Genomic DNA, 13046 nt, shown 5'->3' with positions numbered 1-13046 from the left:
TGGTCCCACAGCTCAGAGCTAAAGGTCGGAATTTCCAACAGGTTGACAGATTTTAAAGCCTCACTGTCAAACTCAAAGGGACCAGGGTGTCATGCAGCCCATATTCTGGCCCTGCATTCAAACACCTGACTGAAAAGTTCCCAAGATGGGGCACCTCCAGTCAAGTGTGCACTGTCCTAGCAGCAATACACACCAGAGGCTTCACAATGCACCAGTTAACTGATACCCACTCAGAAGCCTGTCCTGGAGAGGACATTTCCTCCCCTTGTGTTAGTGATAAGCACTGAGAAGACAAAGTGGGCTCCTGGTCCCTGGGCTCAAACCCATGTGCTCTGCATTTGAGAATATGTCACAGGCCTGAGAAGCAATATTTGCTCCGTGAGCTGAGTTCACATCACAGAGAACATTCTAGAAACAACAACACTGGCAAGGCTTAGACGATAACCTTCCCATGTGGATCTCGGTTTGGGGGTCTTGAGAGACAAATGGATCTGACTCAATGATCCCAGGTGTCTTCTACTTGTTTGGACCTTAGGAAAACACTACAGGCCGGATCTGAACTTCCCCCGCAGCCTGCCCAGGAGGAGCAGCGGCATCAAAGACTTCGAGAACGATCCACCCTTATCATCCTGTGGAATTTTCCAGGCCAGACTTGCTGGTATGTTTAAGAGCATTCCTACCAGAGAGTAACAGTGATAACAATGATCTTAGCTGTACACACTGAGCCCCTGCCATGCATCCTTTGACATCAGTACTGGGATCTTCCATACTCTGCCCTTCCGGGGACACAGAGATTGTCTTAGTTACTGTTCTATTGCTATGAAGATATGTGACCAAGGCAATTTATAAAAGGATGCATTTGCTTGAGGACTTGCTTATAGTTTCAGAGGGTTAGTCCACAAACATCATGGCAGGGAGCATGCCGCTAGGCAGGCAGGCATGGACTGGAACGGTAGCCGAGAGCTTACATCTGATCCACAGGCAGGAAGCAGAAGGATCCTGGGCCTGATTTAAGCTTTTTAAACCTCAAAGCCCTCCCCCAGTGACACACCTCCTCCAACAAGGCCGCCCCTCCTAATCTTTCCCAAACAGTTCCACTAACTTGGGACCAAATATTCAAATAGATGAGCCCAGGGTGGGGGCATTCTCATTCAAACCACAGAGATGTCAGATGATTTATCCAGGGTCACACAGTTAGGGACCAAAAGTGCAGCAATCTGATCTAGTAATGGATGGTTGATGATGCAAGCAATAAAATATAGGGAGGGGGCACTGTAGGGAGAGGACAATCAATGAACACTACACACGCCAAGAGTGTCACTTACAAGATTAAAGCTGAGCTGAGGAGATGGCACCGTCAGCCAAGGGTTTGCTGTGCAAGCACAAGTTTGATCCTCAGAACCTACATGAAAAAATTGGGTGTGGTGACACGCCCTCATATTCCCCGTGCTAGAAACACAGAGACAGATTGCTCCCCAGGGTTCGCTGGCCAGCCAGCTCCTAGGCCAGCCATCCTAGCGTACACAGTGAGTTCGAGGACAGTGAGAAACGCTGTCTTAAAGGGTGAAGAGCATTCCTGAGGATGGCTTTGGAGGTTGACCTCCGACCTTCACATACATGCATACACACACTCACACACACTCACACACACACGCACACACACTCACGCGCACACACTCACACGCGCACGCACTCACACACGCGCACGCACTCACACACGCACTCACACACGCACTCACACACACACGCACGCACACACTCACACACACACACACTGTGAAGGCACACTCCTTCACAGGTTATATTGCACTGTCCCTCAGAGTTTGAGTTAAGAATGGGTAGTCACTCCTTCCATGAGATCTAATCTGGGGAGCTGAGGAGATTGCTGAACTTGTCTGGTGCACATCTTATAAATTCGGACAGCCCAGTCTCTGGTTGGCCAACTAAAGGAACCCAGCAGAACCAGCTCTCCTGCTTCTCACCCTGTGTGAGTACACTGTTTCTCTGCCAGCTTTCTCGATGGACATTCTGCATTCATTCTCTGACTGTTTCAGGCTCCCAGTGAGGCGACAGTTGGTTCTGGGGTTGGGACACACAAGCTACACACAGCTGAACAGGATCCCTTCTCTCTTAGGGCAATGTGGCCAATGAACACATGTGCATGCATGTATCGTGTGTGTCTCCAGAAGTCCTGCCTTCATGCCTAAACACTTATGGAAATGTTTGAACAGTTCTCAGTGTGAGTGTCTTGTATGGGTGGTGAGCATCCCGAGCTGCTGTATTAGTGCCAAAGCCTGGGTGGCTTAAACATCATTAGTCACCTGACGATGCTAAGGTTGAAGTCCCCAAGGTCATGGCACCAGCAGATGGCTCCTTCTGAGGCTATAAGGAAGACCTGTCCCTCCCTGTGGCTCCATGGGATCTTTGCCACGTGCCTTCCCATCATCCCTCTGTATCTGTGTCTCTACTCAGCCTTCTCCTTTACAGAAGACACGTTGGTATTGAGTCCAGCCTTATTTTAACTTGTTCTCTATTGCCCCATGGGATGCTGGGGGATAGGTACCAGGATCCTCCATGGGCATGGTCAATGGGTACGCAAATCCTTTATATTAAAAAAAAAAAAAACCATAAATTTTGCATGAAATCTGCATAGTCAGCACAGTCATGTTTTCTGATACTTTTGATCCCTATCAGTCCTTGGGTACAGATCACAGACGAGGAGGGCTGACTAAGGTCCCATCCTCAGGCACCAAGGGCACTACTCCAGGTTGCCTATCACTGACAATCCCCAAGCCTCCTGGCTTTCATGCCAAATCCCTCTTGTGCCATAGAGCTTCCTTTGCCACCAGCTGGGCTTCTGATGTCACAAAAAAACACAATTGGATTACAGCTTGTCATTCCACAAGCCATGACTAGCCTTGAAGTGACCAACTAAAAGACCGCGAATATATAAAGCAATGTTCATGCTAAGCCACAGTGCAGACCTGACTTAAGCAGGGCATGGTGAGTTCTCAGCCCACAGAGTCACTTCTGTCTGGAGCCCAGGCCTCCTTCCAGATTCACCCAGGCCGTGAGCAGAACTCGGGTCCTTAGGGATGCAGCACTGGGACCTTCACTGGCTGCTATTGGCCACACTCTGCTTCTGAGGCCACACCCAATGCCTTGTAACATGGGCCCCTCCATCTTTCAACACAGCCAAGGAATATGGGTCATATGCCAAGTACATTCCCTTTGGTTTCCTCTCATTCCTGTTCTGTAGCCAGCTAGGAGGAACCTCCACTACCCATGGGTTCACTGACCCCGGGTCAACCCCTCCACTATACAATACAATGTAGTCACAAGAACGATTGCTGGTCACAGTTGCAATTTCTCCCCTAGCCTGGTGGGGGATCCCGCAGATGTGGACAGCCATGGGTAGGAGCCTCATTCATCCCTGCCCACCGCCATGGCAAGCCCTCATCATGGGCTGATGCATGAAGGGTGTTTCCTACCTCCTGTTTTCCAGGAGAGGCTCTGCTGGACAGCGGCATCAGAGTCACCGCCGTCTACGCGTCACCTGCCCTGCGCTGTGTGCAGACAGCCAAGCACATCCTGGAAGGTGGGTCGTTGATCTTGAGGCCACTCTCCATGGGGAGAAAGGAGGGGGTGGGGTGAATGAGATGATGGGCAGGGAACAGCCACATCTAAGCCAATAGGCAGTTAGAAACTGCTTTCTAGGGGCTGCTTGAAAGAAATGAGCCACTAACATCCTAGAACGCTAGGGTTGTAGGACCCATGGGAACTGGTGTCACGGGGTCAGTGTCTGTCATCATACTTTGCTCCTCTGGCTCCTTTCCACCAGGTGTCTCAGTACTTAGAAAGGAACACGCACGAACCTAGAGAGCTGGGGCTGCTGTGGACCCTTCTAGATCCAACATGCATGACATCCAAGAGCAGGGTTGATGCTCAAAGGGAGCTGTCCAGCGTCACCTGGCTGTCAGGGACCCGTTAGCGGATCCCCTCAGCCATGCAATGTGATATAATCACGTGGGCAGCTGGGGGTCATATGGGTTCTGTCCATTCTTAGAGGGTCACAAAAGTGTACAAAGCAGGGGATGGAGGCCCTCCCTGTTCACTGTAGAACAACGTTCCCGTCCAAGGTCAGCAGTTAGGAGGCAGGGTCCCTGCCCCCAGTCGGAACCCCTCTCCATTACAGTTTCATCCCTGATGCCTTACTTGATGGGTCTTTCAATCAAGATAGAAAATGCTTGGGGAGGGTGAGCTGTAAGGAATCGGAATGTTCCAGGTGTTTCTCTCCGACTCGTTACCTCTTGCCCACCAGGGCTCCCCGTTACTATCACCGTATCATTCTATCAAGGCTGTGGCATGGGTTGAGTAAGCTGTATCTAGAGTTAGAGTCACACCCTATGGTGGGCCTGCTGCCTATGGTGTCCCCTAGCAAAGCAGTGTAGTCCCTGCCTGGCGGTTTGGGTCTCAGAGACAGCAGTGCTGTGCTTACATCCCAGGATGCCGTTTGCCAGGAAAGAGACACATTTGTGAAGGGTTTCCCTGGGCTCATGTATAGGTTGGTGCCCTAGTCTGTTTTTCCATTACTGTGATAAAACACTAACCAAATCCAATGGGGGGAGGAAGAGGCGTATTTGACTTATGCTTCCATGACACACCCACCAGGCAGAGAAGCTTTGATCAGATCTCAAAGCAGGAACCTGGAGGCAGGAGCTGAAGCCATGGAGGAGCGCTGCTAACTCCTGGCTTGCCCCACCACACCCATGGCTTGCTCAGTCTGCTTTCTTTTTTTTTTAATTTTTAATGATTTATTTAACTTTATTTTATGTGCATTGGTGTGAAGGTGTCAGATCTCATAGAACTGCATTTTTTCAGACAGTTGTGAGCTGCCATGTGGGTGCTGGGAATTGAACCCGGGTCCTCTGGAAGAGCAGTCCAGAGCTCTTAACCGCTGAGCCATCTCTCCAGCCCCTCAGTCTGCTTTCTTATAGCGCCCAGAATTGCCTGTCTAAGCACAGCACCACCCACAGTGCTTTTGGCCCTCCCACACCAGTAATTGATCAAGGAAATAGGCATAGTGGTGCCCACCGTCAGTCTCAGCACTTGGGATACAGAGGCAGCAAGTCTCTGAGTTCAAGGACTCTATGTAGTGAATTTCAGTACAGCTAGGGACTCACCCTGCAGACCGATCTCAAGGAGGCATTTTCTCGATGGCGATTCTCTTCCCAGATGTCTGCCTTGTGTTGAGCTGACAAAACCACTAACTAGCATAGTGGTTCTAGCTATGAAGAAACTTCTTTAGGTGACGCCCATGCTTGTTTTCCACTAACCCCAGAACTCAAACTTGAGAAGAAGCTGAAGATAAGAGTTGAGCCTGGAATCTTTGAATGGATGAAGTGGGAAGCCAGCAAGGCCACTCCAAACTTCCTGACCTTGGAGGAGCTGAAAGAGGCAAACTTCAACATTGACCCTGATTACAGGTAGGTACCTTCCCATTCTCTGCTACTCACGCTTCTCTAGGTCTTCTTAAAGAAAATCTAGCTACTAGGTGGGGCTCTGCCGTGGAGAGTAAGGGAGAATGATCCGTGGATATAGCATGAGCAATGGGGAGGCCATGGGAAATGGCTTGAGGATTTGGTCCTGCTTGGCTAAACCAACAAGACTCCTGGTGAAGGCGGCTACAGCTACACACATCACCTGGAGGCGATGGAGGCTGGGGAACCTGACCATATGTGGGAGATGGGGTGCTCCTGCTAAAACTGGCCCTGTAAGGATGGACACAGATGGACCTCATCCAGAAAGGGGTCCCAGTGAAGGGGAATGCCTTTGTCCTTTTCTGGGCAGACTAGGAGGTACAGTTTTCCTGTTGCTCAGTGAGCATCCATGCTGGGGGTAGCACAGTCCTCTGCTGGTACGGAGCACACCCAGGAGCCCCTGCTGGCCATGCACTCATGAGCCCTGCCTGGCAGGCCATCTGGAGGATCGTGGTCCCTCTTAGCCACTCCAGCACACACACACTTGGTCACCAGAAGGCTCTAGGGCAGCAGCCATATCTCTCTGCATCCTCCTTTCAGGCCTGCCTTCCCCCGCTGCTCCCTCATGCCAGCTGAGAGCTATGACCAGTATGTGGAAAGGTGCACCGTGAGCATGGGACAGATCATCAGCACGTGCCCCCAGGATGGTGAGTGTCCCACTGGTTTGAGGAGGAACACCCTCGGGGTTCTCTGGGATGGGATTGGCTGATTCTGAGCTGTTAATGTCCCCATCCCACCCCCAAGTTCTGGCCAGGATAATATCTCCTCTCCGCCATGGCAGGGAGTAGATGCAGCACACATACCCCTTGTTACTTGGGCCTGCACGCTCTGGTGCTGAGCACTGATGGGCCCTAAAGGACATCAGGATCTTCAGTGACTATCCATGTCCAAAGACTAGATTAATTTGAAGGGGACAACAGAAACCCAGAAGGACAGAAAGATGGAGAAGCCGATGCCTAAGAAAAATGAGGCTAAGTCACAGTTCACCTGCCCTAACTACCAGCCATGGTCCCGGCTCTCCCAGGTTCACCTTGTCCAGCACAAAGACACACAGAGGGGCTGGGTCCCACACCACTCTCCAGCTGTCTGGAACCCATCATGTCACCTGAGGAGGCTCCTGAGCCCATGGACACTGCAAATCCTTATCTATTGCAGGCACCGTCTCAGGCTCCCAGTGATAAGCCAGCTAAAGAGATTGGATTGGTCTGGGTGGCAGCCATCACACACCCCTCCTGTGGTTGACAGGACCTAGGCAGCCAGCCACAAGAGGAGAGTGGCTCAGACCCCCTTTATGCCATCTCTGAAGCTGGCACCCAGGCACTGCACCCTATCCCCAGGCCCCAGGTGGGAGGCGGGGCACTCCAAATCACGGACAAATGTCTGAGTCTTCCCACCCACACTGCTTCCCAGTCCACCACCTCACACAGGCACGGTAGCTGGACCTGCAAGACTCTGAGGAGCCCTCTGTCTTGTAAAGCGCTCTCTGTGCCTGCTCTGACTTTGGGGTGTCTTGTCTACAGTGGGCGTCACCCTCATCGTGAGCCACAGCTCAGCGCTCGACTCTTGCACTAGGCCACTCCTCAGGCTCCCGCCCAGAGAATGTGGAGATTTTGCCCAGCTGGTAAGAAAGGTATGTGTGCCTCTTATGCCTCCTTTACTGCCGAGTAAAGCATGCACAGGGTTGTAACACTCTCTATAGAAAGAAAACAAGCATCCAACTGAACCAGGACTGGCAGCACCATGCGAATGTGCCCACCTGCTCCCATGGAGGGCACGTCTGCAGGAGCCGTGGGACGGGCCCGTCATTCTGTCACTGCATGGCAGTCTCAGATTTCTCCAGCCATCTTGGGATTTTTGCAAATCTTGGCTGACCTAAGAATTCTTAGACACTAAAAAGTGGGTGAGGTGGGGCAGGTAAGGCATGTGGACAGGAAAGCCTACAACACAAGGATCCCCGGGCCAGATCCATTTACAGATGAAGGCATCACTTTGTTCTCTATTCTGTGGTCTGAAACCTCAGTCCTGAGCCTGCAGCGAGGCAGGAATAAGGTACTTTGTAGCTAGCTGGCAGGGTCCCTGCCCTCTTAGGCTTGTGGACCTGGTAATTCTGTAGGAAAAGAGGACTGACCCATGGCTCCCAGAATGCTTAGCAGCCCTACTCCAAGTTATGACCAATCTCACCTTGGTCCCATTATTGGGAGGGCCAATCATCCCCAGATGAAGTAACATGATAGAGGCTGGCATTGGTTCCATGGCGTCCTGACAGCCTGAAACCATCTGGTCCCCTCCATGACGTAGAAGCATTATCAGTGGGCTTAAGAAGCACCCTGATGTTGATTGACATGTAACAGAACACGATAAACATTTTAACCCTCTTCCAGATCCCATCTCTGGGGATGTGTTTCTGTGAAGAAGACAAAGAGGAAGGAAAATGGGAGCTGGTGAACCCGCCTGTGAAGACACTGACCCACGGGGCCAACTCGGCCTTTAACTGGAAGAACTGGATCTCCAGCAACTGAGCCAACCCCAGCTAGTCAGCAAGAGGTGACTGCGCCAAGCCAAGGCATGAGGGCTGTGATTATGATTACAGAGGCATCCTAGCCCCTCGACTGCCGCGACTTGGAGAAGCACAAAATACACTTGATACTCGGGGGTTTTGCCATGGCTCATGCCTTGGTTACTGCCAGCTGTGGATCTGCTGCCCTGCCAGCCTGACTTTGGAAGTCAGAGTGGAGGTCTGGATTAGCACACCACATTGCAACATGCGTGCTGGGCTGAAGAGAACAGAGGAACCGCCTTCCTTCCAGGAACTAAAGACTCCCCACCCCCACACTCGAAGATGCCACCTTCTATTTTGTATGCTCTTAGGAGCCCTCCTTCCTTCTGTGGCCATCACTCCTTAGCCAGGGCCACACCAGTTGAAAGAGGAACGGTAGTCAATAAAAGAAACGGCCTAGAGTTCGAGGCCAGCCTGGCCTACAAGAGCTAGTTCCAGGACAGGCTCCAAAGCTACAGAGAGACCCTGTCTTGAAAAAAAAAAAAAAGAAAAAAAAAGAAAGAAAGAAAGCAAAGAAAAGAAACGGCCCACCAGATCAAAACCAGGACAGCTGCCAGCACCAGCATGTGTGTATCAGCTCCTGCTGGGACAGACACATTGCTGCCAGCATGGTTGTGATCTGTGATTGTAGCAGCACAAAATTCCTAATGCACATGGACTAGTGTGTGGCTCTGGAGGTCAATGTGGGCTGTGTTCCTCCACGGAAGATAGAGAACCCCTCCCCAGCCATCTCCAGAATCCAGAGGCATCTGTACTTCCTGCCATTATATTTATAATGTTCTATTGCAAATCGATCAATCTAGGGAAGCTCTAAGGCATGGTTACACAGCTCCTGCCTCCTCCTCACAAAAGACCCTAGGACGAATTGTGCTCAGTAACCTAGAATCTTCTGCCGTCTCAAGATCCTTGACAACCATGCCTTCAATGTCCCTTAGCCACAGAGGTCACAGAATTAGGACATGCGTGTCTTTGGAAGCTGTTCTCCAACCTGCCTCAGCCTCTGTCCGTCCAAGCACATTGTGGTTATTGCTCAGGGTCTAGACATAAAGATCTGAGCCCAATACGCACACTTTGTGTGGGTCATTTTTGGCTTCTCTCTTCTCCACAAGCAGGGGGGCTTGGGGCTGTATGAGCGGAAGGAGTGTGACCCCTGCCCCTGCCAGCACAGGGAGGATGTCTGTTCCTGAGTGGCTCTGGCTTGGGAAATCTTGGTCCAGTGGTAATTGGGATTCTCTGTGTAGTGTCCTTCGACCTCACACTGCAGAGGCCATCCCGTCCCCAAAGCCCATGCACAAATGTCTTACTTTTTTTTTTCCCATGGGTCTTTCTTCTTCACCAGCCCCTGTTGCAAAATTCTGGTTGCTTTTCACTGTTGCACTCTGGGCTATGGCTGAAGGCAGGAAGGATCTGGAAGGGAGGACATGCGAGAGGAAGAAATGGAGCGAGTAAGAAAGGAGATTTCTTGGTGCTCTTTTCCTTCTTCTCCCAGGGCGGGGCCCTTGATGTTTCTGAGCTCATCTGACCCCTGCTGGCCACATCTGCAAAGGACACCTTCCCCTGGACACTGCGTGGCCCGCCTTCCAATCCACCTTCTTTGACTTTTTCATTTCAGAGCCAACTTGAGTTTTTAAAATAGGACTTCTATTGACATGTGTCATGGGCATAGCTACATTCTTTCCTCCCGAGTTCAGCCAGTAGGCAGTTCTGCAGGGTTCACCCTACCTGTGGGCAGCTCAAAGGCTCAAGACACTCCCCTACTCCTGGGAAAGGCTGGGGGAGCAGCTTGTGGACTGGGCCACCTGAAGAGCTGTGGAGTCTCACTGCTGCTGCAGGCTGACTCGATTATTAGTCACATAGACGTTCTGATCCTGCTGCTGTGTGAGACTGTATTTGGAGACTGTGTGTGTGTGTGTGTGTGTGAGAGAGAGAGAGAGAGAGAGAGAGAGAGAGAGAGAGAGAGAGAGAGAGAGTCATAGAGAGAGTCATGTATGCCCAGGCTACAGGGAATATATGGATGTCAGAGGCAACTTTGTGGAATTTGGTCTCTTTGCCCACCTTTACAGTGTCTTCATTACATTTCTGTTGCTATGACAAAGCACTGTGCCCAAGGCAATTTAGAAAGCATTTAATTGCACTTACAGTTTTTGAGAGTTAGAGTCCAGGATGGCAGAGCAAAGCAGGCACAGCTGAGAGCTCCCATCTTGATCCACAAGCATGATGTGGACAGTGTGCCCACCGGGAGCCGCACAAGGATTTTGAAACCCACCCCCCAGAGACATACCACCTCCAACTTCCTAATCCTTCCCAGATAGTTTCACCAACAGTGGACCAAGTATCCAAAGATGAACTGTGGGAGCCACCCTTATCCAAACCAGTAGACTCTGGGGATTGAAGTCAGGTGGCCAACCTTGAGCAGCAAGCATCTTTACTTCCTCAACCATTTGCTGACCTGGAGACGGAATCTTGAAAAAGACATCTGAGGTGAATGAGGTCATCAGGATGGGCCCAATCCAATCTCACCGTCCTTCTAAGAAAAGGAACTCAAGTTACAAACACAGGCACACTGTGGCAGTTGATAAGAACGGGTCCCATAGGCTCATATGTTTGTGTGCTTAGTTTTCAGGGAGTGCCACAACTTGAGAAGGATTAGGAGTGGCCTCGTTGGAGGACATGTGACACTAGAAGTAGATTTTAGGGTTTCAGAAGCCTGAGCCAGGCCCAGTGGCTTTCTCTCTTCCTGCTGCCTTCAGATCCAGATGTAGAACTCAGTTACAATGTCTGCCTGTGCACCACCTCGCTTCCCGCCGTAATGATGATAGACTAAACCTCTGAAGCTATAAGCCAGCTCAAACCAAATGCTTTTTTTTAAAATAAGAGTTGCCATGGTCATGGTGTCTCTTCGCAGCAATAGAACATTGACTAAGACACACATACAGAAGGGTAAGCCAGTGAAAACACGGTAGGAGACACTTTCTGCAAGCCAAGGAAGGGGCCTCAGGAGGAGGCAGACTGTGACATCCTGGTACTGGATTTCCTTTGGATTAAGCCGTCTAGTCTATGTGCACTGTATGAGAGTCACAAGTAACTACTGCACTGCATGAAGATTATTGCCAAGAGCACCAAAACTGTACCAGCCGGAACTGGACACTGGGCAGGCTATGCATTTATGTGAAGTATATAATAAACAGTGCTATCAACTGGAACTGTCTACAGGGCGTGCGTGTTGCATTAAGCATCGTAAACAGTGTAGAAATGATCTGTATTGTGTGAAGGATGTGTGCTGACTGTGTGCAAAGACAGCCCCTTCCTATATAAAGATCCTGTGCATCCCAGGATTTGGTATCTACAAGGATCCAGGAGCCTAGCCACAGCGAATACCAGGAAGTGACTACAGAAAGCACAGACCAGACCCTGGAGTCGGGGAAACCTGTCCAGCTACTGACTAGAGCAAAGGCTATTCTGAGAACAGGATGTGGTTATATCTGACCACATGGTCTTCCACTGTCCCTAAGAATAGGTATGTCAACATCAGAAAGCTCTGCCCAGAACATGGCCCTCACCTATACTTGTTGACACTCTGTGTTCCACTTCCTCGTCTGTGAAAAGGGCGAACATCAGAAGCTTCTCAGTGGGTTGTTGCAGAGTGGAGATCAGCCAACTGGGAGATGGAACCTTCTTCTCTAGCTGCAGAAACTGCTCTGTTGCTGTTCATGTGGCAGTTGGATTACCCAGTGCCTCTCTGCCCCGTGGACAGGTGCCTCAAGTCTAGTGTGACTAAATGTCAGCAAGCAGCATCAGTTGTGCAGAGGGAGAAGGCTGTACCCCCTGGAGGTTAAGAAAATTGACTAAGCTCCAAAGCCACAGAGAAACCCTGTCTCGAAAAACCAAAAAAAAAAAAAAAAAAAAAAAAGAAAAGAAAGAAAGAAAATTGACTAAGATAGATTTTTCTACATCCTGTTGAAGCCAAAAATTCAGGGTAAGGAAAGGAAAGGGTAAAAAAAATCCAGAAATGGTTGTCAAAAAGAGGAAGACACCAAGAACAGTTTTCACAGACCCTGCTTTCCTCTGGTTTCATACTTTTAACTCCTCGGGAACTGAGAGCAGCGAGCCTCAGTCACACTGCTGGAATGGCTGGTGACAGGGACAGCCTACGCCAAACCTGTCCTAGATGGTGAAAAGAGAAACAGGTCTAATATCCATAGAACAGGACCACAAGAGAGAGACGGGATGATGTGGCTGTGTGTCAAAAGAGAGGAAAGGGAATGGAAGGGAATGGAGGCAGGGGCAGTGCGGGGAGAGGAGTGGGGGAAGTGGAATAAACACAGGTTATTCTTGAAAATGCTGTCATGGAGCCCACTTTTGCATGCCAATTAAAAATATATGAGTTACAGAGGTGGAGAGATGATGCGGTCAGGAGAGCATGTGCCACAGAAGCGTGAAGGCCTGAGTTCCACCCAGAACCCATGCTGCGAGACAAGAGGATCTCAGGTACCTGCTGGCCTCCTTAGAAAATCAGTGAGCTCCAGGTTCAAAATAAAAGGCAGGCAGCAGTTCACGAAGACACCTCTGAAGTCCACATGTACATGCACACACACATACCTACACACACACACGCACAAATGGAAATTTAAAAATAATTTAAATAATATCAATAAGTAAATAACAGTACTGTTAGAAGGAAAAAGAAGTAGGAACTAGTATCAAAAGAGGATGAATGCTCCCAGCAGAGACAAGCGGATCTCTGTGGCTTCGAGGCCAACCTGCTCTACAAGAGCAAGGTCCAGGACAGCCAGGGCTACACAGAGGAATCCTGTCTTGGGAAAAAAAAAAAAAAAAAAAAGGATGAATGACTTGGTGATTGATATAAGCTGTTATCTTAGGAGCAAATCATCCTGAGTAAAATGTACTTTAAACCTGCTGAATACGTGAACGCAAACATGTACATAAGG

General features: G+C 50.1%; 1 protein-coding gene across 2 annotated transcripts in view; it reads left to right on the top strand.

Annotated features, from left to right (window-relative positions):
- Ubash3a (ubiquitin associated and SH3 domain containing A) overlaps positions 1–8551 on the top strand; it is a 30085-nt gene extending 21534 nt beyond the window's left edge. The window contains exons 9-14 of one of the 2 annotated variants that reach the window (XM_057751636.1): positions 536–658; positions 3506–3598; positions 5342–5486; positions 6081–6187; positions 7061–7170; positions 7922–8551. In XM_057751636.1, the coding sequence (XP_057607619.1) occupies positions 536–658; positions 3506–3598; positions 5342–5486; positions 6081–6187; positions 7061–7170; positions 7922–8059 (716 nt within the window). In that variant the 3' untranslated portion in view covers positions 8060–8551. The remainder of the gene's footprint in view (positions 1–535; positions 659–3505; positions 3599–5341; positions 5487–6080; positions 6188–7060; positions 7171–7921) is intronic. The other variant, XM_057751637.1, reaches the window with a different exon arrangement.
- Positions 8552–13046: the final 4495 nt, after the last annotated feature.

Source organism: Chionomys nivalis, chromosome 19 (genome assembly GCF_950005125.1).
Source record: "Chionomys nivalis chromosome 19, mChiNiv1.1, whole genome shotgun sequence".
Classification (NCBI taxonomy): Eukaryota; Metazoa; Chordata; class Mammalia; order Rodentia; family Cricetidae; genus Chionomys; species Chionomys nivalis.
The sequence above is the reverse complement of the archived record's forward strand: the minus strand, read 5'-3'. Positions and strand labels throughout refer to the sequence as shown.